This window comes from Chanodichthys erythropterus, chromosome 10 (genome assembly GCF_024489055.1).
Source record: "Chanodichthys erythropterus isolate Z2021 chromosome 10, ASM2448905v1, whole genome shotgun sequence".
Taxonomy (NCBI): Eukaryota; Metazoa; Chordata; class Actinopteri; order Cypriniformes; family Xenocyprididae; genus Chanodichthys; species Chanodichthys erythropterus.
This window is the reverse complement of record NC_090230.1, coordinates 21,233,736-21,259,490: the sequence shown is the minus strand read 5'-3', so window position 1 is coordinate 21,259,490 and position 25,755 is coordinate 21,233,736. Positions and strand designations below refer to the sequence as shown.

The 25,755-nt window shown below is 43.7% G+C and overlaps 3 protein-coding genes across 3 annotated transcripts; 2 read left to right on the top strand and 1 right to left on the bottom strand.

The window, feature by feature from the left end:
* The first annotated feature begins 382 nt into the window (after positions 1 to 382).
* LOC137027918 (elastase-1-like) lies at positions 383 to 6,318 on the top strand. Its single transcript, XM_067396538.1, has 8 exons — positions 383 to 437; positions 579 to 670; positions 1,292 to 1,392; positions 3,920 to 4,045; positions 5,496 to 5,632; positions 5,702 to 5,844; positions 5,933 to 6,082; positions 6,211 to 6,318. The coding sequence occupies exons 1-8, from the start codon at positions 398 to 400 to the stop codon at positions 6,220 to 6,222; spliced, it is 801 nt and encodes a 266-aa protein (XP_067252639.1). The 5' UTR covers positions 383 to 397; the 3' UTR covers positions 6,223 to 6,318.
* Positions 6,319 to 15,744: 9,426 nt separating this feature from the next.
* Positions 15,745 to 17,381, bottom strand: LOC137028173 (uncharacterized). The gene is made up of 5 exons (XM_067396942.1): positions 17,369 to 17,381; positions 16,863 to 16,882; positions 16,593 to 16,767; positions 16,152 to 16,463; positions 15,745 to 16,064 (listed from the first exon to the last, which is right to left on the bottom strand). The coding sequence occupies exons 1-5, from the start codon at positions 17,379 to 17,381 to the stop codon at positions 15,745 to 15,747; spliced, it is 840 nt and encodes a 279-aa protein (XP_067253043.1).
* LOC137027919 (elastase-1-like) lies at positions 17,375 to 25,397 on the top strand. The gene is made up of 8 exons (XM_067396539.1): positions 17,375 to 17,512; positions 17,659 to 17,750; positions 18,720 to 18,820; positions 22,212 to 22,337; positions 24,607 to 24,743; positions 24,813 to 24,955; positions 25,044 to 25,193; positions 25,321 to 25,397. The coding sequence occupies exons 1-8, from the start codon at positions 17,380 to 17,382 to the stop codon at positions 25,330 to 25,332; spliced, it is 894 nt and encodes a 297-aa protein (XP_067252640.1). The 5' UTR covers positions 17,375 to 17,379; the 3' UTR covers positions 25,333 to 25,397.
* The last annotated feature ends 358 nt before the right edge of the window (positions 25,398 to 25,755 follow it).

The window sequence follows — 25,755 nt, the reverse complement described above, 5'->3', positions numbered from 1 at the left end:
AGGTTTTGCTTTTTCCCAGTTCTAACACTCTGCTCAATAAAGGTTATTAGCCGTTAATATTTCAAGTCCATCGTCTTTATTGAAATCAACCCATGAACAGTTAAACCCCACGCCTTACATAATTAATGAAATGCAAATGAAACCATATATGATCTTTATATCAGGTGAGATGCTGAACTGAACTAACTCGAAGCTAATGCAGGTCAAGCATCCGTGTCAAACTAAATAAAGAAATTTATTCTGCAAATGGAACATTGGCCTTGGCAGGGGTGATATCTGTGGGATTCACACACCTGTGGGTATCATGAGTCAAACACGTGTTCCGTACAGCGCTGTGAACTTCTGTGGGCGTATATATGGATGATGGAAGAATTCAGAAAGACGACAGACTGCAAACATGCTGAGGATCTTGTTGTTGAGTGTGCTGGCTGCCCTGGGTAAGATGCCTCTCTCTTTCTGTTGAGGAAAACACATTTGCATTTGGCTTAGATTTTGTTAACAACTGCATAAAAAACTAAGTATGTATGGACTCAAAATTACTACAATCCTAGTATGTCTAAATGCATTTTTGTGTCCAGCGCTGGCTGAGCCCAGATATATGGAGGATCAGGCCATTAAGGAGAGGGTTGTGGGTGGAGAGGTGGCAAGTCCCAACTCCTGGCCCTGGCAGGTATGACATTTAAACAATAACTCAATTGAAATCCTTTTCAATCTCAATAACTAAGCTTTTTTGGTGGTTTTACACAATTAAATGGGCATGGTTGTACCAGCTTTCCAGATATCACACATACGTCGCTAAATCTGGAAAACATCTGTTGTGTACAAACTTCTGATTAACATCTTATAAAAAGCAGTTTTACATTCTAAAACATAAACATCTTAAAGACGTTTTTTAAATGTCTATTTATATGTCTATATCTGACAGGAAACGTCTTAGAGACATTTTACAGATGAGCAAACACTCTAAAAACACATCTTGCAGATGTAAATGCAGACATCAAGTAGACGTCTCCGTGATGTACATGTGCTCTCAGGGTTAAGATGGTCAAGCTACTTATAAATATAGTAGGTGGTTTGTTGGAGTCCCACTAACAAGATCAACCAAGATGATGGTCTACAATAATGGGCATAAAAAATAGCTTATATCAAGTAAAACACAAAGCTGGTTTTAACTGAATTTTCCAACTTCAATACAGTCCAATCAGCGCATTAAGTTTGAAAATACCATTCATATTGAAATGTTTCTTAAATTTTTTTTCAAGTTCTAACTAAATCATTGTCTCTGTCTCAGATCTCTCTCCAGTATCTGTCTGGCGGCAGCTACTATCACACCTGTGGTGGGTCTCTGATCAGAAGGAATTGGGTCTTGACCGCCGCCCACTGCGTGGACAGGTAATGATTTTTTTGTATCTAAATGGTTAAGAAACAACACAAACATTGAGACAAATCACAAGTATGAATCTGAAGGAGTTTGAGGTGTCTGCAGAACAGAAATAGGCATTTTTAAACTGGTGGGTGTTTCTAAATCATGCAATGAAATGATTTGCTTTACTTGACCCCACCCCTAAACTCTACTGTCACTGTGATGTGGGCCAATCACGTAACGAAGTCGAAAGTGCCCCTCTGTTATTGCCTCGCCCACTGATCTGGTAACTCCCATTACTGTCCTGCAGAGACCTATTGACCTTATTCCTCTTAAAAAGCAAAGATGGCGCTGCTGTGAATAAGGTCAATACTTGATCTGAAGCGCACCTGTTACACACGACTGTCCCAGTTCGCCCTCTGGTGGCAGATGTAATTCACTTTCAATGTGTTTGCAAAACATTTTTTGGTTGTAGTGGATTCAGATAGCTGTTAACAATCAAATCTCTTTTAATTTTGTCAGTTTTTCACCTTTAATCAGAATTGACAAGTCAATGGAAATTTTGTGCCTTTAAAGGATTAGTTCACTTTTAAATAAACTTTTGCTGGTAATTTACTCACCCCCATGTCATGCAAGATGTCCGTGTCCTTCTTTCTTCAGTCGAAAAGAAATTAAGGTTTTTGATGAAAACATTCCAGGATTTTTCTCCTTATAATGGGTTTGAATGGGCACCAGACGGTTCAAGGTCCAAATGACAGTTTCAATGCAGCTTCAAAGGGATTTAAACAATACCAGACGATGAATAAGGGTCTTATCTAGCGAAACGATCGGTCATTTAAAAAAAAATAAAAAAAAGTTTATGTTTTATAAGCACAAATGCTCGCCTTGCTCTGTTCTGGGATGCACGTTCGTGACGTCACGTAATACGCAATTACATTAAAAAGGTCACGCTTGGCATAGGCGGAAGTATGAGTCGGTGTTTACAACTTGAATGTGCAAATACTAACTCTGCGTCTCAATCAGCTCCCTAGTTCCCTAGGTCATGAATCAGTATATCATGAAAGTGAATGTGGCTGATTCCCTGATCAGTGCCGTGACTACTGAACTAGGGAGCTGATTGAGACACACTGTAAGTCAAACGCTGTTTACAAAAAAAGGTAAAACAACAAATGGTTCTTCCATCCTGTGTTGTCAGTGCCATCAGACTGTCATACCCTTCTCCATCAGAACAAAAACACATCTAAAGGGGGTCGCACACCGGACGCGCACATTATATATGCGCAAGCTCAATTTTGACTCGACTCCTGATAGAAGAGCTGCACAATGGGAGTGTTTTACATCAACAGGGAAACGTTACATATGCTTTAATATTTTGCACTGAGGTTAGTGTACATGGAAAATGGCACAACAGAGCAAAATGAAAGAAAAGGCTACGTTTATTATACATTTTTAGACTTTATTCAAGCTGTTAAAGTGTAAAACTAATGTATCTTGCAGCACAGGGTGAAGTCAGTATGTACATTAACGACGATTTGAGAGAAATATAATATACATTTAATGTAAAACAATGTACATGGCGCTCTGTGGCGCGGCAGGATTTTGAGTCATAGCTGGGCACCGCGGACAGGCGCCGAATGTCGCCGCCGGTCATAGAAAACAATGCGTTCGAATTTTAAAGACGTGGTGAGCTTCGCGTCCGGTGTGCGACGCTGTTGCTTAATAACGGTGGAAATCCATTTTGTCCGGTAATGCAGCGAGATGGAAACAGGGACTCACCGACTGATTCTAATGGCGGGATTGAAATGGTCCAGTCGTGGCAGCATTGAGATTCTTCCTCTGTTGGCAATGGTTGGCATTTGCCACATGTGCACCACCACGTCTGCCCGATGCTGGAGACGTATGTGTCACCGCAGCAGTCTCTTCCCTCTGCCTAATTTCTTCCTCTGTGTATTCCGGTTCAAAAAGGTAGGGCAGGGTGAAAAACTCATCTTCTCCTCGTCCGACATTGTTGTTTTGCCTTTTTTTGTAAACGGCGTTTGACTTAGTATTTGCACGTTCAAGTTGTAAACACTGACTTGGTACTTCTGCCTATGTCATGCGTGACCTTTTCAACGTAATTGCGTATTACGTGACGTCACGAATGCGCTTCTGAGAACAGAGCAAGGCGAGCATTTGTGCTTATAAAACTTAAATTTTTTTTTTTTTTTTTTTTTTTTTAATGAATTTTAAAAATCGTCTGGTATCGTTTAAAGCCCTTTGAAGCTGCACTGAAACTGTCATTTGGACCTTGAACTGTCTGGTGCCCATTCAAGCCCATTATAAGGAGAAAAATCCTGGAATGTTTTCATCAAAAACCTTCATTTCTTTTCGACTGAAGAAAGAAGGACATGGACATCTTGGATGACATGGGGGTGAGTACATTATCAGCAAAAGTTTATTTAAAAGTGAACTAATCCTTTAAGACAGCGTCAATGCAGGATGTAATAGATTTTTAAAAAAGTGTTCACTTGTTGCTGACTCTATACCTATGTTTTTCTGAACGTGTTTCCTCTGCAGCTCGAGAACTTGGCGTGTTGTCCTGGGCGACCACGACATCTACAACCAAGAAGGTCGCGAGCAGTACATGAGTGTCAGTCAAGTGGTCATCCACCCCAACTGGAACAGCAACAGTTTGGCTTCTGGGTGTGTATGTAACATGCACAACATACACGAGTCACGACAGTGGTGATAATCATACACAATATATACGTGACTATATGGACAAACACTCGTAAGGCCTATAACTTTTTAACACAACAAACTCGACTGTATCAATAGTTAGAACTTTAACGAAACACAACCAACAATACTATACTGCCAAGCCAACTACACATATACAACACACATATAAAAAGTAAATACCTTTAACATAATATGACTGTCTCGACCATTTTACCTTTAAAGCAACACACCCTCATGGCTCTCTGAAAATCTTTATTGTGATTGGTCAATCGCAGCATTTAGCTGTCAAAGTTTTTGTACTAACTGTCACCCCGTCACCCATAGCAATGTTTTATATTACTCTGCGGATTCAGGTAACTAACAGTTGTTGTGTCGAATTTCGACCACCTGCCAAACTATTACCCCCCTCATTAAAGTCGCTATCAGATTGCCTAATCTTAACCCCACCCCTAATCCTAACCCCTCCCCCTCACCTACTCATAAACCTACCAATACTAGGGGGTAATAATCTGGCAAAACCTGTACGGTTTTCCTATCTTTCATATCATTCCACGGAGTCACGCATTCTTATTTCAAATAGTGAAAGTGACGTGTGGCCAAGTATGGTGTTCCATACTCGGAATTTATGCTCTGGATTTCACCCATCCAGATGCACACAAACACAGCAGCGAGCGCTGAACTTTTGCTGTGGCTGAAGCGATTGGGGGTTAGGTGCCTTGCTCAAGGTCACCTCATTTGTGGGTAATGAGAGTGGAAGAGAGCCTGTTCATTCACTCCCCCACCTACATTTACTGCCGTGTTGTGTTGAATTTTGACCCCCTGACAAATTATTACCCTTCTCTTTGAAGTCGCTACCTGATTGCCTAATCTTAACCCCATCCCTAATCCTAACCCCTCCCCCACACCTACTCCTAAATCTACCAACACTAGGGGTTGATAATCTGGCAGGGGGTCCGAATTCAGCACAACACCTGTTCTGAGACTCGAACCTGCAACCTTCGGGTTATACGTCGGGTTATACGGAAAGCGCAATCTTGCATATCAGTTTTTGATTGTAGTAAAAATCCACTTAGAGGAATTTAGTTATAGTATAACTAAAGTATAATATTTTAAAATTTTGCTGTAATGACATCAAACACATCATATATCAACAATTACGCATTTAACTTTAATGCTTCACATACAACAATATCACACATTTACACATTACATTATATCTTTTCACACAATTATACATAATATCTAAGCAGCATACTTGACTGTATTGAGTTTTTGACATAAATTTCATACATGACTACCTGGACTTACATCAACACAACATCCATCAAAGATCTTCTAAAGTTATAGCGCCCCCTAGCATGAGAAATGAAATGCGCGTTGTAGACTGTGATGTCTGTTCTTTGTTTTCCAGATATGATATCGCTCTTCTGCGTCTGTCCTCTGACGCCACCCTGAACTCATACGTGAAGCTGGCCACCCTTCCCCCCTCAGGACAGGTTCTGCCCCACAACAACGTCTGCTACATCACCGGCTGGGGCCTCACTCAGAGTCAGTTTAACTTCAAATAGCTTTGGTTTTCCTGAAATCATGTACTGATGATTCCTGTCTCTCATGCAGCTGGTGGGTCACTCTCCGCTAAGCTGAAACAGGCCTACCTGCCCGTGGTGGACTACAGTACCTGCTCTCGTAGTGACTGGTGGGGAAGCACCGTGAAGAACACCATGGTGTGCGCTGGTGGCGGCAGCTTGTCTGGATGTCAGGTGAGAAAGACTGACTGTCAAACAGATCATGAACTGTTTCCTGTGGAAAGTAAAATGTCCCATTTTGGCTCCTGTTGTGTTGTTTTAGGGTGACTCTGGCGGTCCTCTGAACTGCCAGGTGAGCGGTCAGTACGTCGTCCATGGAGTGACCAGCTTTGTGTCATCCTCGGGTTGTAATGCCTACCAGAAGCCAACAGTCTTCACTCGTGTGTCTGCCTACAGCAGCTGGATTAGTGGCGTAAGTGCAATCATATTGTTATTATAATAAACTTTACATAAGGAACCAACAAACAATAAATATCAATACTGTATCTTATAATACTCTGTTTTCATTTCATATTTCTTGTGCCATTTTGTTAATTTCAGATCATTGGATAAGGAAAAAACTGAGAAGTTGAAAGACAAACATCCTCCATTTACGAATGTTTAACATCTGCAATGGCCAAAAATACTTACAATAAACTTTACATCTAATCTTGGGCTGCTTTTGAATAATTTTAAAGATTGTGTCCTCATTTAATCCAGTTTGATCAAAAACAAAAAATACATTTAGTAGAGCACTTATCTATTTGAAGTTTTTTTTTTTTTTTAAGGGGAACTTGTTCATACGTAATGGTGCAGACATATTAACCCCTTCACACCTTGCGGTCATTGGAATGAACATTACATGGTTTTTAATTTAAATCAATCAAATTTTATGTTTTTATAGTAAAAAAAAAAAAATCTAATTTTAATAAATTCACAAAAATGTTGTTTTTTTGGACTGACATTTCAGTGTTAAAGCTAACCTGGATGATCAAAACCAGTGTAGAAAGAAAGTAAAGCTTTAATTATAAAACAGCCTTTACAAAGTGTTTTACAGAAGAGAAATACAAAGAAAAAAATCATACATACACATAGAAGATAGACTAATTTGTAATGCTCTGTTTTGCTAAAAGTTATGGAAACATTATTTTTGAATTTTCTTGGAATGTTCAGAATGTCCAGTTTTTGAACTTTGAACTTTACTGAAAGAACGTTTGTTCATAACTTTGAGAGAACCTTGACACAACTTTAGTCAAAGTTCTGAGAATGTTTCCTGTTAGCTATTTTTTTTTCTTTTCACAAGATTTCTGTGTAAATTCTTACCACCTCTTTCCTGAGTTAAAAAGTCTGATGTTTGTGTAAATACATCTTTTTATGGTATATTTTGAGTACAAATAATTCACAATGCAAAATGTGTGCCAGCCAGTCTCATTTTCCTTGCTTTATCCACCAAATTAAATTAAGGCCCAATTTTGTCCAATCTGCATACACCCAAATATTAAGGGATGGGGTGTACCTTTTTTCTAATAATCGTGCGTTTTTTTGTATAATTCACACTGTATGAATTCATACAAAATTGTCACCTTGTAACATAGTTATAATTTCCTGTGAGATCAGGGGCCGTATTCACGAAACATCTTAAGGCTAAAAGTAGCTCCTAACTTGCCGATTTAGGAGAAACTCTTAAAAATAATGGGTGTGTCAGTCCTAATTTTAGGAGTCCTAAATGTTTGCTCTAAGAGTATTTCACAAAGCATTTTAGCGCTAAAACTAGCTCCTAAATCTGTGAAAAGTTAGGAGTAGTCAAGAGGACTCCTAAATCACTAAGACCAAATCACAAACAGTCCTAATCCACCCAAAGACACTGAACACCATTGAGACAATAGCAACAATGTGCTGAACCTTTTCTTCATAAATGCAATACATTTTGATTTATAGATATGAATCTACAATGAGACGCCAAAAAAAATCTTTAACAAATAAATAAATATTGTCTGATTACCTATGGAAGTGGTTTTTGGGACTTCACACTTACAAATGATTGAATAGAGTAAAAAATATATAATAAGCGTATTTGGTGTGCTGTCCAAGGGGATCGAGGGCTCCGAGCTTGAAATTTAGTCCAAACCCAAAGTTATCCCCCCATTTGTATTTTTAAACCTTTATTTTAATATGTAAACATGACACTTCATTCTACAATATTTCTGTGATTAAATCACTGACTCCTCCCCCATCAGCCAATCACTGTGTGTATACTCCATAGCAACGAGGTCAACCCCGCCCTTTCTCTTAGCTTAAGACTTCAGTCTATTCCTTAGTAAAAGTTTGTCTCAGCAGCTTTGTGAATAGGTTTTAAGAGAAAACTCTTAGCTAAGAACTTTTACTGCTATTTAGGAGAACTCTTAGTGGTAAGATAAAATGTTTTGTGAATACGGCCCCAGGGCCCTCATTTATCAACAGTGCGTAGAAAAGGTTCTATATTTTGTCCAACGAATGAAATTTAGAATGTGCCTAAGTACAAGAAAATCCGCATTTATCAAACGTGCGCATGCAGTTCTTACGCACATGAGTAAGCAATCATTGTTGATAAATCCCACATGTGCGTAAGTGCCATGCTTGTTCACGTTCAAGGTCATTAGCATTCGGAAACGCCTCCAATGAACCATATATGGTGACAAAACTTCCCTTTAAAAGTCACGTGATTGTGTTTTTTCCTCACCGTAATAATAGCAAAGAGAGCTCTTGTCAAGCAGATCAGCATGATCTTGGAAAACGTGCTTTCTGGAGCGCATTGTTTGCAAAGTCTTCCAATAACGCAAGATAAAATAAAATAAAGATAAAGTTTACTTAATTTTTACTTAAGTTTTTGCACACATAAACTATTTAAGTAAATTTCAAATATGGGTTTAAGTTACTCTACTTAGTTAAGATAAGTTAAATTATAAGTAACTTTAACTTTATTAGTAAAAAGTTAAGTAATTTCTATTTAGTTTAAAACTCTCTTGCAATACATTTTACACAGAACAATATAACACTGAATGAAACCATGCTGTTGATATGTATGCTTTTACTTAGAAACATCTAAACAGATAATACAAAAGATATTGTGTAGACATCATATCTACACATTAAAATAATGCTAGAGTTGAACACAGAGACCTCAATACTTGGTACACAACACACAATGACGGTAACATTCGATGGGACATTTTTGAGTGTGATTGTGGCATTTTGAGAAGAAAATGAGCTCCAAATGTCACAAAATGTTAAGTTACTAAACCTAACCACAAAAGCAATGATAAAACAGTGTAAAAACAGCTGGAAAACAGCAAAAAATTGACCTCATTAATTATTCAAGGCCCAGTGCATGATGGGAACACCAGTATCAGAAATAATTATATAATGTTGATGTTTACACTGTAATTTCTACAAGCTTAAATTGAGTACTACCAAAAAACTTGCATTTGTTTTGTTTTGTTTTTGTTTTTCTGTATTATTTACTTAACCATAATTTTGTTGTTTGTTTTTTTGTTTTTTGTTTGTTTTACAGTGACACCAATTACGCACTGTGTGTAAAACGTCTCGGTTACGTATGTAGCCCTCGTTCCCTGAAGGAGGGAACGGAGACGTACGTCAGTAGTGACCGACGAATTGGGATATCGCTAGAAAGCCCCTATCAGCTTCGAGAAAACTAAAACAAGCCAATGAACATTGGCGTGCGATATTTGCATAACGCACCCCTCCCCATCCGGGGCATATAAAAGGGGGAGGAGATGCAATCACACTCTGTTTTTCGCTGAGGAGACAACTGGTGTCCGCACTGCAGCGAGGGTACAGAAACTGTGGCGACGGGACGTACGTCTCCGTTCCCTCCTTCAGGGAACGAGGGTTACATACGTAACCGAGACGTTCCCTTTCAGTCGGTCACGTTCGACGTACGTCAGTAGTGACCGATGAATTGGGATCCCAAATAAAACGCCACAGTTACGAACCCCTTCCAGTGCCCAGCGCAAGCTCTAGCCACCCGCCGGGAAGTCTACTGCTGTTCCGAAATACCCACTAAGTAAACTAGACTACACTGGGAAAGCGAACCCAAAGGGGACGCTGCGGAGCCACTACCCACCCAGAGGGGAAGGAATTTACGTGGAACATATGGACTGGCCCGAAGGGGCAGAACGCATAAATGTCCCTGGGATGGCTCCACCTAAGTAGGGGGAGACTCATCTGACAGGTGACAGCAGAACTCTGCTAAGGGAAGACACGGACTCACCGTAGGGAGTAACCGTGGACCATGCACATATGGAATCACTCGCTTAGAGGGATTACAACATATGGAACCCAACCAACAGACAACACCGAAGGTGGATGTTGGTCTGGCATCAGACACTCCGCAATGTCCGAGCCGAAAGGGGAGGCGGAGGAACTCGACAGGGTTCACCGATCGGGGAACACGACTGGAGTCAAAAATGCACGTATCCAGCCCAGAGAGCGGGAATGGCATTGCACAGAGAACAGGTTCAACGCGTCTACCGGCTAGTGGAAGCGAGTACACGGGAAGAAACCGGTTCCACACGTAAGCTATAAAACCTAGCAAACGTGTTTGGTGTCGCCCAGCCCGCAGCTCTACAGATATCTGTCAGCGAGGCGCCCTGAGCCAACGCCCAGGAAGAGGCCACTCCTCTGGTGGAGTGGGCTCTCAACCCGAACGGGCAAGGCACGCCCTGGGAATCATAAGCCAGGGCGATGGCATCCACAATCCAGTGGGCCATCCTCTGCTTGGAGACAGCCTTCCCTTTCTGCTGGCCTCCATAACAGACAAAGAGCTGATCTGAGGTCCTAAAGCTTCGAGTTCTATCCACGTAAACGCGCAGAGCGCGGAATGGACATAGCAAAGCCAGGGCTGGGTCTGCCTCCTCCGAAGGCAGCGCTTGCAGGTTCACTACCTGATCTCTGAAGGGAGTGGTAGGAACCTTGGGCACATATCCAGGCCGGGGTCTCAGGATAACGTGAGAGTCACCAGGCCCGAATTCCAGGCACGATTCGTCGATCGAAAATGCGTGCAGGTCCCCTACCCTCTTGAGCGAGGCCAATGCAACCAGGAGGACGGTCTTAAGGGACAGTACTTTTAACTCAACTGATTGCAAGGGCTCGAAGGGATGATGCCGAAGAGATGAAAGAACTACGGAAAGATCCCAAGAGGGTATGGAGGGGGGACGAGGCGGATTCAGTCTCCTCGCTCCCCTCAGGAACCTGACGACCAGATCGTGCTTCCCCAAGGACTTCCCATCAACTGCATTGTGATGTGCGGCAATGGCGGCAACATACACTTTGAGGGTGGAGGGAGACAGCCTTCGCTCCAGACCCTCCTGCAGGAAGGAAAGCACGGATCTGACCGAGCATGATCGGGGGTCTTCTCGGTGAGAAGAGCACCACTCAACGAACAGGTTCCACTTCAACGCATAGAGACTCCTAGTGGAAGGAGCTCTAGCGGAAGTGATAGTGTCTACAACCGCTTGCGGGAGATCATTTAGAACCTCCGCATCCCGTCCAGGGACCACACGTGGAGGTTCCACAGGTCGGGACGCGGGTGCCAGAGGGTGCCCCCTCTCTGAGTCAGAAGATCCTTCCTCAGAGGAATGGGCCAGGGAGGGGCTGCCGTGAGGAGCATCAGGTCCGAAAACCATGTCCGGGTGGGCCAATAAGGGGCCACCAACAAGACCTGCTCCCCATCCTCCCTGACTTTGCACAAGAGTTGAGCAAGAAGGCTCACTGGGGGAAACGCATACTTGCGAAGACCCCGGGGCCAACTGTGTGCCAGTGCATCCGTGCCGAGAGTACCTGCGGTCAGGGAATAGAACCACTGGCACTGAGCATTCTCCGGGGAGGCAAACAGATCTATCTGAGCCTCGCCGAAGTAATGCCAAATCAGCTGGACAACCTGGGGATGGAGTCTCCATTCGCCCACAAGTGGAGGCTGCCGTGAAAGCTCATCGGCTGCACGGTTGAGCACACCCGGGACATGAATGGCACGAAGCGACCTCAGATGCTTCTGACTCCATAACAAGAGATGGCGGGCGAGTTGCGACATGCGGCGGGAGCGTAGACCACCTTGATGATTGTTGTACGCTACGGTCGCGATGTTGTCTGAGCGGACTAGAACGTGCTTGCCTGTCAACAGCTCCTTGAAGCGGCCCAGCGCAAGACGAACTGCCAGCAACTCGAGGCAATTGATATGCCAATGCAGCTGAGGCCCCGTCCAAAGACCTGAGGCTGCATGCCCGTTGTACGTGGCGCCCCACCCTAAGGTCGAGGCATCTGTGTGAACCACAGCTTGCCTGGACACCTGTTCGAGGGGAACTCCTGCCCGCAGGAATGAGGGGTCTGACCATCGAGTGAGGGCACGGCGGCAGCTCGGTGTCACAGGAACACGGAACGTGCCGCGTTGCCACGCCCATCTCGGGACCCGGCCGTGGAGCCAGTGTTGGAGCGGCCTCATATGAAGCAATCCGAGCACGACCGTGGCTGCGGATGCCATATGCCCCAGGAGCCTCTGAAACATTTTCAGTGGGGCCGCTGTCCTGCACTTGAGCGTACTCAGGCAGTTCAACACCGACTGGACGCGCTCCTCTGTGAGTTGCGCAGTCAGGGCGACCGAGTCCAGTTCCATACCGAGATAAGAGATCCTCTGCCCGGGGGAGAGTTTGCTCTTGTCCCAGTTGACCCGAAGACCCAACCGGCTGAGGTGTGCCAACACCAGATCCCTGTGTTCGCACAACTGTTCCCGCGAACTGGCTAGAATAAGCCAGTCGTCGAGATAGTTGAGAATACGAACGCCTTGTTCCTTGAGGGGAACAATGGCCGCCTCCGCAACCTTCGTAAACACGCGGGGAGACAGGGCCAGCCCGAAGGGCAGGACTTTGTACTGATATGCCCGACCCTCGAACGCAAACCGTAGGAAGGGTCTGTGACGAGGCAGAATCGAGACATGAAAGTACGCGTCCTTCAGGTCTATAGCTGCGAACCAATCTTGGGGACGGATGCATTGAAAAATGCGTTTCTGCGTCAACATCTTGAATGGCAGCCTGTGAAGGGACCGATTCAGGACTCGCAGATCCAAGATTGGCCGTAACCCACCTCCTTTCTTCGGTAAAATGAAGTAGGGACTGTAAAACCCTGACTTCATATTGGCTGGAGGGACCGGCTCGATTGCACCCTTCGCCAGGAGGACAGCAATCTCCGCCCGAAGAACAGGAGCACTGTCCAGTGACACCTGAGTGTAGTGGACACCTCTGAACACCGGGGGACGCCGGGCGAACTGAATCGCATAGCCGAGCCTGATTAACCAGTTAACCAGGCTTCCAGACGCCGAACGAGCGGGACCAAGGGCACCACAGGCGCACCGGGAGTGGGGCAGCGAGGCAGAATACTGGGACTCGACTCGGACAGCACAGCGGCCCGAAGTGGAGTCAGATTCTGCGGGATGACAGCAACGATGGGAGACGGTACACGTGGTACGGCCTGCACCATCGGGGCGCCCCCTACTGGCGAAATGAGAGGGGGCTGCAGACACCAAGGCAGAGCCCCGGGTCCTGACAACCGCGCCCTCTTGTGACCTGGAGGATGAAAGGGAAACAGCTCTTTCTGTGAAAAGGTGGGTACCGCTGGACTCCGGAGAGCCAGCGGCGGAACAGATACAACAAGTTTCTCCCGGCCCTCCCCCGGGAGTGGAGGGGCAGATGGAATCCCCCCCTGAAGAGCTGCTACTTCCTCCTCCAGGTCGCCCGCTTCAGGATCGCGACTTCCTCGACCTCTTACCACCTGGCTTGGCTTGAGCGGGCTGGGCGCCCCGGCCGGCGCCGGCTCCCTGCTGTTTGGCTGGTGGAGGCTGCTGCTTGGCCAAATTAGCGGGAGCGGAGGACGACGCGGCCGGGCGCCCTCGGCGACGAGCAGGCTGAGGTTGCGCCGCCGGCGGGGTGGAGGCAGCAGCGGGCCGGCGGGGCAAGACGTGTTTAATCACCTCAGCCTGCTTCTGGGCAGCAGAGAACTGTTGGGCGAAGCTCTCTACTGCGTCGCCGAATAGGCCAGCCTGGGACACGGGGGAGTCCAGGAACCGATATTTATCGGTCTCCCTCATGTCAGCCAGGTTTAGCCATAGATGGCGCTGCTGGACTACCATAGTAGCCATCGCTTGACCAACGGAGCGTGCTGTCACTTTAGTCGCCCGGAGGGCGAGATCGGTGGCAGCTCGCAACTCCCCCAACAGATGCTGGTCAAGACCACCCTGTGGCATTTCCGATAACGCTTTTGCCTGATACACTTGCAAAAGGGCCATGGCATGCAGGGCGGAGGCGGCCTGCCCACAAGCTCTATAAGCCTTCTCCGTCAGAGAGGAAGAAAACTTACAGGCCCGGCGGCCGTAGGGCACAACTGCATCGTTACAGACCGTTCGACTGGAGGGATTCCCGTATAGCCTTTAGCCTCTCCGCCATCCAGGGTGGTGAAGGCGGACGAGGGGCCTGGCCTCGAACGAACACTATACGGCGTCCGCCAAGACCTGGTCACCTCGTCGTGCACCTCCGGGAAGAAAGGCATCGGGGCGGGACGCTGAGGACCAGCGCGACCCGCCCCGAGGTACCAATCGTCAAGCCGAGAGGGGCCGGGACAGGGTGGAGGGTTCCACACGAGCCCGACGCTCTCGGCAGCCCGGGAAAGCACAGCCATCAACTCAGGATCCGACTCGGCCACAGCCGCCACCCCGTGAGACAGGGGCTCAGCCGAGTCATCCTCTCCCGAGGACTCATGCTCGCCTTCCGATACCGTGATCGACATCTGGTCCTCCGCAGGTGCACCGAAGGACTATACCGGACGCTCCGAAGAGGGCCTGGCATGACACGACGGTAACACCACTGGCTGCGGTGCTGCAGAGGCGGCAGGGGCCCGCGGAGCAACACTCGGCGGGGAAGCCCTAACCGTGACCCTCAAGTCACCCTGCCTACACGCCGACGAACCGTCACCCCGACCGGAGCCAGAGAAAACGGCCGCACGGGGCATAGGGGAGGGGACCCCCGCTCCCTGAGAACCAAGGAACGAGAGTCTCGACCTCAGCACCGCGATAGTCATGTTCCCACAATGAGAACATGAACCATCTACAAACGCGGCCTCAGCGTGCTGAACGCCCAAGCACGTGATATAGCCCCGATTGTGCCCATCAGCAGGGACCAGGGAACAACCACACCCAGTAGCGCACAGACGAAATGCCATCTCCCCAGATGCAGGGTTCGTCTGTAAAGTCTAATAGAGGGGGAAACTCACAGCTCTTTTGTGAATGAGACACACAGGGAGTGTCACGAAGTGTGGTAAACACACACACACGGGACCCGGCCAAATCGCAGACCAAACAATTGGAATTACAGCGGAACGCTGTTTCACAGCCGATGTTGCCGCCCGGACCCGGAAGCTCGTGGACTCGCTGCAGTGTCGTTGCACCAAACACGGTAAGAACGCTGTTTCTTCTTGTTTTAAAGATCTTCTTAGCTGTAGGACACCAAAGCTTGGCTCCGAAGCGAAAGACAGAGTGCGATTGCATCTCCTCCCCCTTTTATATGCCCCGGATGGGGAGGGGTGCGTTATGCAAATATCGCACGCCAATGTTCATTGGCTTGTTTTAGTTTTCTCGAAGCCGATAGGGGCTCTCTAGCGATATCCCAATTCGTCGGTCACTACTGACGTACGTCGAACGTGACCGACTGAAAGGGAACTAGACAATTGATAAATTGAGTGTTTTATAAATAAAGGAAACACAGGACATGTGGATTTCCTAATGCATACAACACTCTTAAATGATTTTTGTGTGTAGTGTCACTATTCTACCACTAGATTATCTGCGTAAGCATGCTCAGAGGTGTGCTTATATTTACACACATTTCTACGTTTAAGTACAAGTTGGTGAATCCCACACTTTGCGTGAAACTGTTCTTACGCATTCACTACGCACAAATCTGTCCGTACGCACCATTGATAAATGAGGGCCCTGGTCTTTTTCAGATCTGTGTCAAGAGCATTAAAAGCATCAAAACAGTGCTAAATTTGATTGTGTTACTCACCGTGGGCAACCACCATGAATCTCTTGCATGTGATATTTTTGCCTCTGGTGATTTGTAGTGTATAAACGTCTGAATGTGCTCTGCTGATATTCCTGATGGTCAGATCTCCAGTTCGCTGGTTTATCTGCAATTGTTCTCTGAATCTCCCATCAGGACCTTTATAGAACAAGGTCTGATTGGTGGCTCTGTTGAGTTCAGCTATAAAAGTGTCTTTATCGCTAAACTTCCACAGTATTCGATCATCATTCTTCAGTTCGGTAACTCCAGTTTGTAGAATCACAGAATCTCCAACTGTATATTTCAGCGTATTCACTGACAGCAAGAGAAACATATAGAAGAAACATGTGAATGTGCATGTGAACCAGATTATCAATACTGTGATTATCTTGAGCTACTCACACCAGACAAGAACATTGAATTTCTTGTATGAAACTGTATTGCTGCTCTTGATCTGTACTTCGTAAACTCCAGAGTCGGTGCTTTTGGTGTTTGTGATGGTGAGGTCTCCAGTTCGATCGTCCAGCTCCAGTCTGTCTCTGAATCTCTCGTCATCAACATCGTAGACACTGGTCTCATTGGTTTGCCCATCAACTTTGGCAATGAGGGCATTTTTAGGTTCAAACTTCCACAGAATCAGATCCTCTTTCTGAATTTTAGTAATACCGGTCTGCAGACGGACAGGCTCTCCCTCCGTGAATTTCAGTGTGTCCACTTCATTTCATAAAGAAACAGAAACATGTTTGCTGACATAAACAACTCAAAACCCACATTAAACCCCTTTATAGAAGTTTAAAATGAATAAATGAACACGTTTAAAGACAATACTGTAGGGTATTGTACCTCGTACAATAACCTTGAATCTCTTTGTTTTGGTCGCTTTGCTGCGGGTGATCTGTAGATGATAATCTCCAGAGATTCGGATCCTGATGTCGCTGATGGACAAATCTCCTGTCTGCTGGTCCAGCTGCAGTTTGTCTCTGAACCGCTCATCATCAGAATACGAAATTTTACCAGCCTTTTTGGGAAAAATTGTGCCATTGACTTTAGACCTGGGCCCGTATGTATAAAGCTGCTAAATATATAAATAAAAAAATAGCTGACATGAAATACTTCCTGTATTGTATCTAAAACTACACAATCAAAACAGCATTTTTAAAAATTCTTTAATAATTATTATGCATGCAATAGTAGATTTGTTTTTGTATATATTTGGAATTTTGTACTTTCAAAAACTTACTTAAAATATACACTTTCCTTATAGGTTCACATAAATGTTAAATTAATATCTTAATGTTGACAAAATATATAAATACATTTTAATTAAATTAGCAAATACTAATCTATATATTATTAATATGAATTATTATTACTAAAATGATAATTATAGTAATGAATAAAAATTAAATTAAATCAATTAAATTTCTATTTTTTGCTGAATTAAATAATTAATGAAATGCAAATGAAACCATATATGAACTTTATATCAGGTGAGATGCTGAACTGAACTAACTCGAAGCTAATGCAGGTCAAGCATCTGTGTCAAACTAAATAAAGAAATTTATTCTGCAACTGGAACATTGGCCTTGGCAGTGGTGATATCTGTGGGATTCACACACCTGTGGGTATCATGAGTCAAACACGTGTTCCGTACAGCGCTGTGAACTTCTGCAGGCATATATATGGACGATGGAAGAATTCAGAAAGACGGCAGACTGCAAACATGCTGAGGATCTTGTTGTTGAGTGTGCTGGCTGCCCTGGGTAAGATGCCTCTCTCTTTCTGTTGAGAAACACATTTGCATTTGACTTAGATTTTGTTAACAACTGCATAAAAAACTAAGTCTATATGGACTAAAAATTCAAAATGACTACAATCCTAGTATGTCTAAATGCATTTTTGTGTCCAGCGCTGGCTGAGCCCAGATATATGGAGGATCAGGCCATTGAGGAGAGGGTTGTGGGTGGAGAGGTGGCAAGTCCCAACTCCTGGCCCTGGCAGGTACGACATTTAAACAATATTTCAATTGAAATCCTTTTCAATCTCAATAACTAAGCTTTTTTGGTGGTTTTACACAATTAAATGGGCATGGTTGTACCAGCTTTCCAGATATCACACATACGTCGCTAAATCTGGAAAACGTCTGTTGTGTACAAACTTCTGATTAACATCTTATAAAAAGCAGTTTTACATTCTAAAACATAAACATCTAAAATACGTTTTCTAAATATCTATTTATCATCTGACAGGAAACGTCTTAGAGACATTTTACAGATGAGCAAACACTCTAAAAACACATCTTGCAGATATAAATGCAGACATCAAGTAGATATCTCTGTGATGTACATAATGCTCTCAGGGTTAAGATGGTCAAGCTACTTATAAATATACACAGCAAAATCCCCAGAGTTAAATCAACTCGCTCAGAGTACATATGGTCCCTCTCTAAATAGTGTTAAAATAACACTGAAGCAGAGTTAAAGTTAATGAGATAATTAAGCAATTAACTAGGTGATGATTGTACATTAATGATGAACACCTGCTGTTAACAAGCAGAATCACTGAAGAAAAGAGAAACACAAGAACCACAACGGACTTCCAGCCACAGCCTTAATAATTGATTAATTATCTCATTAACTTTAACTCTGCTTCAGTGTTACTTTAACACTATTTAGAGAGGGACCATATGTACTCTGAGCAGAGTTGCTTTAACTCTGGAGATTTTGCTGTGTAGTAGAAGGTTTGTTGGAGTCCCACTAACAAGATCAGCCAAGTTGATGGTCTACAATAATGGCCATAAAAAACAGCTTATATCAAGTAAAACTCAAAGCTGGTTTTAACTGAATTTTCCAACTTCAATAAAGTCCAATCAGCGCATTAAGTTTGAAAATACCAATACTCATATTGAAATGTTTCTTCAATTTTTTTTTTTTTTTTCAAGTTCTAACTAAATCATCGTCTCTGTCTCAGATCTCTCTCCAGTATCTGTCTGGCGGCGGCTACTATCACACCTGTGGTGGGTCTCTGATCAGAAGGAATTGGGTCTTGACCGCCGCCCACTGCGTTGACAGGTAATGATTTTTTTTGTATCTAAATGGTTAAGAAACAACACAAACATTGAGACAAATCACAAGTATGAATCTGAAGGAGTTTGAGGTGTCTGCAGAACAGAAATACATTTACATTACATTTAGTCATTTAGCAGACGCTTTTATCCAAAGCGACTTACAAATGAGAGTAGTAGAATCAATTAAATCAACATGAGAACAACAGTATGTAAGTGCTGAGTGAAGTCACAGTTATGTCAGTAAAGTGCTTGTAGCGTTTTTTTTTTTTTTTTTAAATAAATAAATACACAGATAGGAGAAGAATATTAGTCAAGGTAAGTGCTACTACTACTACTGGGTCAAGTGCTGACGAAAAAGATACGTCTTTAGCATTTTTTTGAAAATGGCTAGAGACTCGGCTGCTCGGATAGAGCGTGGTAGGTCATTCCACCAGCCAGGAACAGTCCCGGAGAAGGTCCGTGAGAGTGATTTTGTGCCCCTATGTGATGGCACCACAAGGCGCCGTTCACTTGCAGAACGCAGGTTTCTGGAGGGCGCGTAAGTCTGAAGTAGTGAGTTAAGGTATAGCGGTGCAGAGCCAGTTGTCGTTCTGTAAGCAAACATCAGAGCCTTGAATTGGATGCGAGCAGCTACTGGCAGCCAGTGCAGACTGATGAAGAGAGGAGTGACGTGCGCTCTCTTCGGTTCGTTGAAGACCAGTCTTGCTGCAGCATTTTGGATCAGTTGTAGAGGCTTGATAGTGCATGCTGGAAGGCCAGCCAAGAGAGCATTACAGTAGTCCAGTCTGGATAGAACAAGAGCTTGGACAAGAATTTGTGTGGAATGTTCAGATAGGAAGGGTCTAATCTTCCTGATGTTGTACAAGGCAAATCTGCAGGACCGGGTCGTTGCTGCAACATGATCTGTGAAGGTTAGACCAGCATCCATCACCACTCCAAGGTTTCTGGCTGTCCTGGAAGGAGTGATGGTTGAAGACCCAAGTTGAACTGAAAGGTTGTGATGAAGTGTTGGGTTTGCACCGATCACAAGCAGTTCCGTTTTTGCAAGGTTGAGTTGGAGGTGGTGGTCCTTCATCCAGGCAGAAATGGCTGTCAGGCAGGCTGTGATGCGACCAGCAACCGTCGGATCATCTGGTTGGAATGAGAGGTAGAGTTGTGTGTCATCAGCATAACAGTGATGGGAGAAACCATGATCCTGAATGACCGATCCTAGTGATGACGTGTAGATGGAGAAGAGAAGTGGACCAAGCACAGAGCCCTGAGGTACCCCAGTAGCAAGATGATGTGACTTGGACACCTCACCTCTCCAAGATACCCTGAAGGACCTACCTGAGAGGTAAGACTCGAACCACTGGAGCGCGGTTCCCGTGATGTCCTTCGACATGAGTGTAGACAGGAGGATCTGGTGGTTCACTGTGTCAAAGGCAGCAGACAGGTCCAGCAAGATGAGTACTGATGATTTTGAAGATGCTCGTGCCAGTCTCAGGGCTTCAGTGACTGAGAGCAGGGCAGTCTCAGTAGAGTGGCCACTCTTGAAACCAGACTGGTGGTTGTCAAGGAGGTTGTTCTGTGAGAGATAAGTAGACAGTTGGTTGAATACAACTCTCTCAAGTGTCTTAGCAATGAAAGGAAGAAGGGATACTGGTCTGTAGTTTTCTAAAAGAGCTGGATTCAGAGTGGGTTTCTTAAGCAGTGGGGTAATCCTAGCCTGCTTAAAAGCTGTGGGAAATGTTCCAGTGTGAAGGGAGGAATTGATAATGTGAGTGAGTGCAGGTAGAATTGAGGAGGAGATGGCCTGAAGAAGAGGAGTGGGGATAGGGTCTAGCGGACAGGTAGTAGGGTGATTGGAAAGAATGAGTTTGGAAACATCTGCCTCAGAAAGCATGGAGAAGGAGGGGAGAATTTGTGTGTTTTCAATTAAGATGTTCTTGTCAGTGTGTGGTGTGGAGAATTGGCCGCTGATGGTTGTTATTTTATGTGTGAAGAAATTGGCAAAGTCATCAGCTGTAAGAACTGATGTGGGAGGGAGGGGAGGAGGGCAAAGAAGAGAAGAGAAGGTTTTGAAAAGTGTTCGGGAGTCATTTGAGTTGTTAATTTTAGTGTGATAGTAGGAGGTTTTAGCATTGGTGACATTAGTAGAGAAAGAAGAAAGGAGTGACTGATATAAGCTAAGGTCAGTAGGATTTTTAGATTTGCGCCACTTCCTCTCTGCAGCCCTGAGTCTAGACCGATGCTCACGGAGAACATCAGAGAGCCAGGGGGCAGAGGGGGTGGCGCGGGCTGGTCTGGTTAAGAGGGGGCAGAAATCATCTAAGCAGGATGATAGAGTGGTGCAGAGAGTGTCAGTAGCAGTGTTAGTGTCCATTGATGAGAATTGGTTAGCGGGAGGAAGTGTGGATGAGACCGAAGAGGATAGATGAGATGGTGAGAGGGAGCGTAGGTTTCGCCGAAAAGTGACGTGTGGTGGGGTGTGTGATGAGTTGGGGGTCAGGTTGAGTGTGAAAGTAATGAGAAAGTGGTCTGAGGTGTGTAGTGGAGTAACCAGTGTATTGTCGGTGGAGCCACACTTTTTACAAATCTATTACATCCTGCACTGACGCTGTCTTAAAGGCACAAAATTTCCATTGACTTGTCAATTCTGATTAAAAGTGAAAAACTGACAAAATTAGAAGAGTTTTGATTGTTAATACACAGCTGTCTGAATCCATTGTACCACTATAACCAAAAAATGTTTTGCAAACACATTGAAAGTGAATTACATCTGCCACCAGAGGGCGAACTGGGACAGTCGTGTGTAACAGGTGCGCTTCAGATCAAGTATTGACCTTATTTACAGCAGCGCCATCTTTGCTTTTTAAGGGGAATGAAGGTCAATAGGTCTCTGCAGGACAGTAATGGGAGTTACCAGATCAGTGGGCGAGGCCATAACGGAGGGGCGCTTTCGACTTCGTTATCTGATTGGCCCACGTCACAGTGACAGTAGAGTTTAGGGGTGGGGTCAAGTAAAGCAAATCATTTCATTGCATGATTTAGAAACACCCACCAGTTTAAAATAGGCATTTTTAAACTGGTGGGTGTTTCTAAATACTTGATCTGAAGCGCACCTGTTACACACGACTGTCCCAGTTCGCCCTCTGGTGGCAGATGTAATTCACTTTCAATGTGTTTGCAAAACATTTTTTGGTTATAGTGGTACAATGGATTCAGACAGCTGTGTATTAACAATCAAAACTCTTCTAATTTTGTCAGTTTTTCACTTTTAATCAGAATTGACAAGTCAATGGAAATTTTGTGCCTTTAAAACAGCGTCAGTGCAGGATGTAATAGATTTGTAAAAAGTGTTCACTTGTTCCTGACTCCATACCTATGTTTTTCTGAACGTGTTTCCTGTGCAGCTCGAGAACTTGGCGTGTTGTCCTGGGCGACCACGACATCTACAACCAAGAAGGTCGCGAACAGTACATGAGCGTCAGTCAAGTGGTCATCCACCCCAACTGGAACAGCAACAATGTGGCTGCTGGGTGTGTATATAACATGCACAACATACACGAGTCACGACAGTGGTGACAATCATACACAATATATACGTGACTATATGGACAAACACTCGTAAGGCCTATAACTTTTCAACACAACAAACTCGACTGTATCAATAGTTAGAACTTTAACGAAACACAACCAACAATACTATACTGCCAAGCCAACTACACATATACAACACACATATAAAAAGTAAATTTGTGCTCTGGATTTCACCCATCCAGATGCACACACACACAGAAGCGAGCACTGAACTTTTGCTGTGGCTGAAGCGATTGGGGGTTAGGTGCCTTGCTCAAGGTCACCCAATTTATGGGTAATGAGCAGAGGTGGACATTCCAAGGGTCAGAAAGTAAAAGTCCTGCCATATTTTTATCTCATCCACTGAAGCATTAATGAGATAAATAAGTGATTAATTGAGTGATGATTGAGCGTTATTGAAGACACCTGATGATAACAAGCAGAATCACCAAAGGAGAAAATCACAATTTTTAAGTTACCATCATCGAGGTCAGGGTTTGTTTTAGTTGAGCTCTTGACCCTTGCCTTTTTCGTATTAGATTTTGTTTGGGCAGTTTTAACTGCATTAAAACCAACCAGACAAGCAAAGTTAAAAGATGATCAGGTGTTGTTGGTTATGTTTTCTCAAAATCATTGTTTGATCTGAATCACTGAACTCATTTAGAGCCCAGTCTCTGAGTTAGATTCACATTATTGATTACAGCAGCACTGTGACTCTGCGGAAGATCAGCTCATACAATACAGATTTTCTATTTTTTTTTTTTTAAAAAGTTGTCCTTATCACAAAAAAAAAAAAATTATTTTAGGCACACACAGACATCAAGTATCAGCCTGTGAATCTCAACAAAGGTGACAAGCAACTTATTCTGATCAACAGATCAACTCTGAACATTAGAAAACAAGCTACTAAAAAGTCACAGAAAAACAGCAAAATTTTAATAGTGAGAATAAATGAAATTACTAAGACAATTCAGCTCATAATTTATTCATGCAGCAATGCATGATTGGGAGCCATGGATGAATTTTGATTGGTGGCTCCCAGAATGCACTGCAACATGCTTTATGATGGCCACCACTGTTGAGATTCACAGGATGATTCTTGATGTTTGTGTGTTTAAATGAGCACTTTTTTAAAAAAGAACTCTTAAAAAAAAAAAAAAAAAAAATTGTATTGTAAAAGCTGATCTTGTGATTGAGCTCTAAATGAGTTCAGTGATTCAGATCAAATAATGATTATGTAAAAATATAACCAACACCTGATCATCTTTTAACTTTGCTTGTCTGTTTGGTTTTAACGCAGTTAAAACTGCACAAACAAAATCTAATACTAAAAAGGCAAGGGTCAAGAGCTCAACTAAAACAAACCCTGACCTCGATGATGGTAACTTAAAAATTGTGATTTTCTCCTTTGGTGATTCTGCTTTTTATCATCAGGTGTCTTCAATAATGCTCAATCATCACTCAATTAATCACTTAATTATCTCATTAATGCTTCAGTGGATGAGATAAAAAATATGGCAGGACTTTTACTTTCTGACCCCTGGAATGTCCACCTCTGGTAATGACAGTGGAAGAGAGCCTGTTCATTCACTCCCCCACCTACATTTACTGCCGTGTTGCGTTGAATTTTGACCCCCTGACAAATTATTACCCTTCTCTTTGAAGTCGCTACCTGATTGCCTAATCTTAACCCCATCCCTAATCCTAACCCCTCCCCCACACCTACTCCTAAATCTACCAACACTAGGGGGTTGATAATCTGGCAGGGGTTCCGAATTCAGCACAACACCTGTTCTGAGACTCGAACCTGCAACCTTCGGGTTATACGTCGGGTTATACGGAAAACGCAATCTTGCATATCAGTTTTTGATTGTAGTAAAAATCCACTTAGAAGACTTTAGTAATAGTATAACTAAAGTATATTATTTTAATATTTTGCAGTAATGACATCAAACACATCATATATCAACAATTACGCATTTAACTTTAATGCTTCACATACAACAATATCACACATTTACACATTACATTATATCTTTTCACACAATTACACATAATATCTAAGCCGCATACTTGACTGTATTGAGTTTTTTACATAAATTTCATACATGACTACCTGGACTTACATCAACACAACATCCATCAAAGATCTTCTAAAGTTATAGCGCCCCCTAGCATGAGAAATGAAATGCGCGTTGTAGACTGTGATGTCTGTTCTTTGTTTTCCAGATATGATATCGCTCTTATGCGTCTGTCCTCTGATGCCACTCTGAACTCATACGTGAAGCTGGCCACCCTTCCCCCCTCAGGACAGGTTCTTCCCCACAACAACGTCTGCTACATCACCGGCTGGGGCCTCACTCAGAGTCAGTTTAACTTCAAATAGCTTTGGTTTTCCTGAAATCATGTACTGATGATTCCTGTCTCTCATGCAGCTGGTGGGTCACTCTCCGCTAAGCTGAAACAGGCCTACCTGCCCGTTGTGGCCCACAGTACCTGCTCTCGTAGCGACTGGTGGGGAAGCACCGTGAAGAACACCATGGTGTGCGCTGGTGGCGGCAGCTTGTCTGGATGCAATGTGAGAAAGAATGGCTGTCAAACAGATCATGAACTGTTTCCTGTGGAAAGTAAAATGTCTCATTTTGGCTCCTGTTGTGTTGTTTTAGGGTGACTCTGGCGGTCCTCTGAACTGCCAGGTGAGCGGTCAGTACGTCGTCCATGGAGTGGCCAGCTTTGTGTCATCATCGGGTTGTAATGCCTACCAGAAGCCAACAGTCTTCACTCGTGTGTCTGCCTACAGCAGCTGGATTAGTGGCGTAAGTGCAATCATATTGTCATTATCATAAACTTTACATAAGGAACCAACAAACAAAAATATCAATACTGTATCTTATAATACTCTGTTTTCATTTCATATTTCTTGTGCCATTTTGTTAATTTCAGATCATTGGATAAACAAAAAAACTGAGAAGATGAAAGATGCATTGGCCAAAAATACTTACAATAAACTTTACATCTAATCTTGGGCTGCTTTTGAATTATTTTAAAGATTGTGTCCTTGTTTTTTTTTAAGGGGAACTTGTTCATACGTAATAGTGCAGACATATTAACCCCTTCACACCTTGCGGTCATTGGAATGAACATCACATGGTTTTTAATTTAAATCAATAAAATTTTATGTTTTTATAATATGAGTAATGCCTGGTTACTGATTGGTCTCTGATCAACCAATAGCAATGAAAATATGATGTCTATTGTAGTGATGTAAAAGTCTAATTTTAATTAATTACAGATCACAAAAAAAGGTTGCTTTTTAAATTAATTTCTAAATTTTAAGAAGAGCAAATATTAAATAGGTAAAATTGTTTGCTAAGTGGA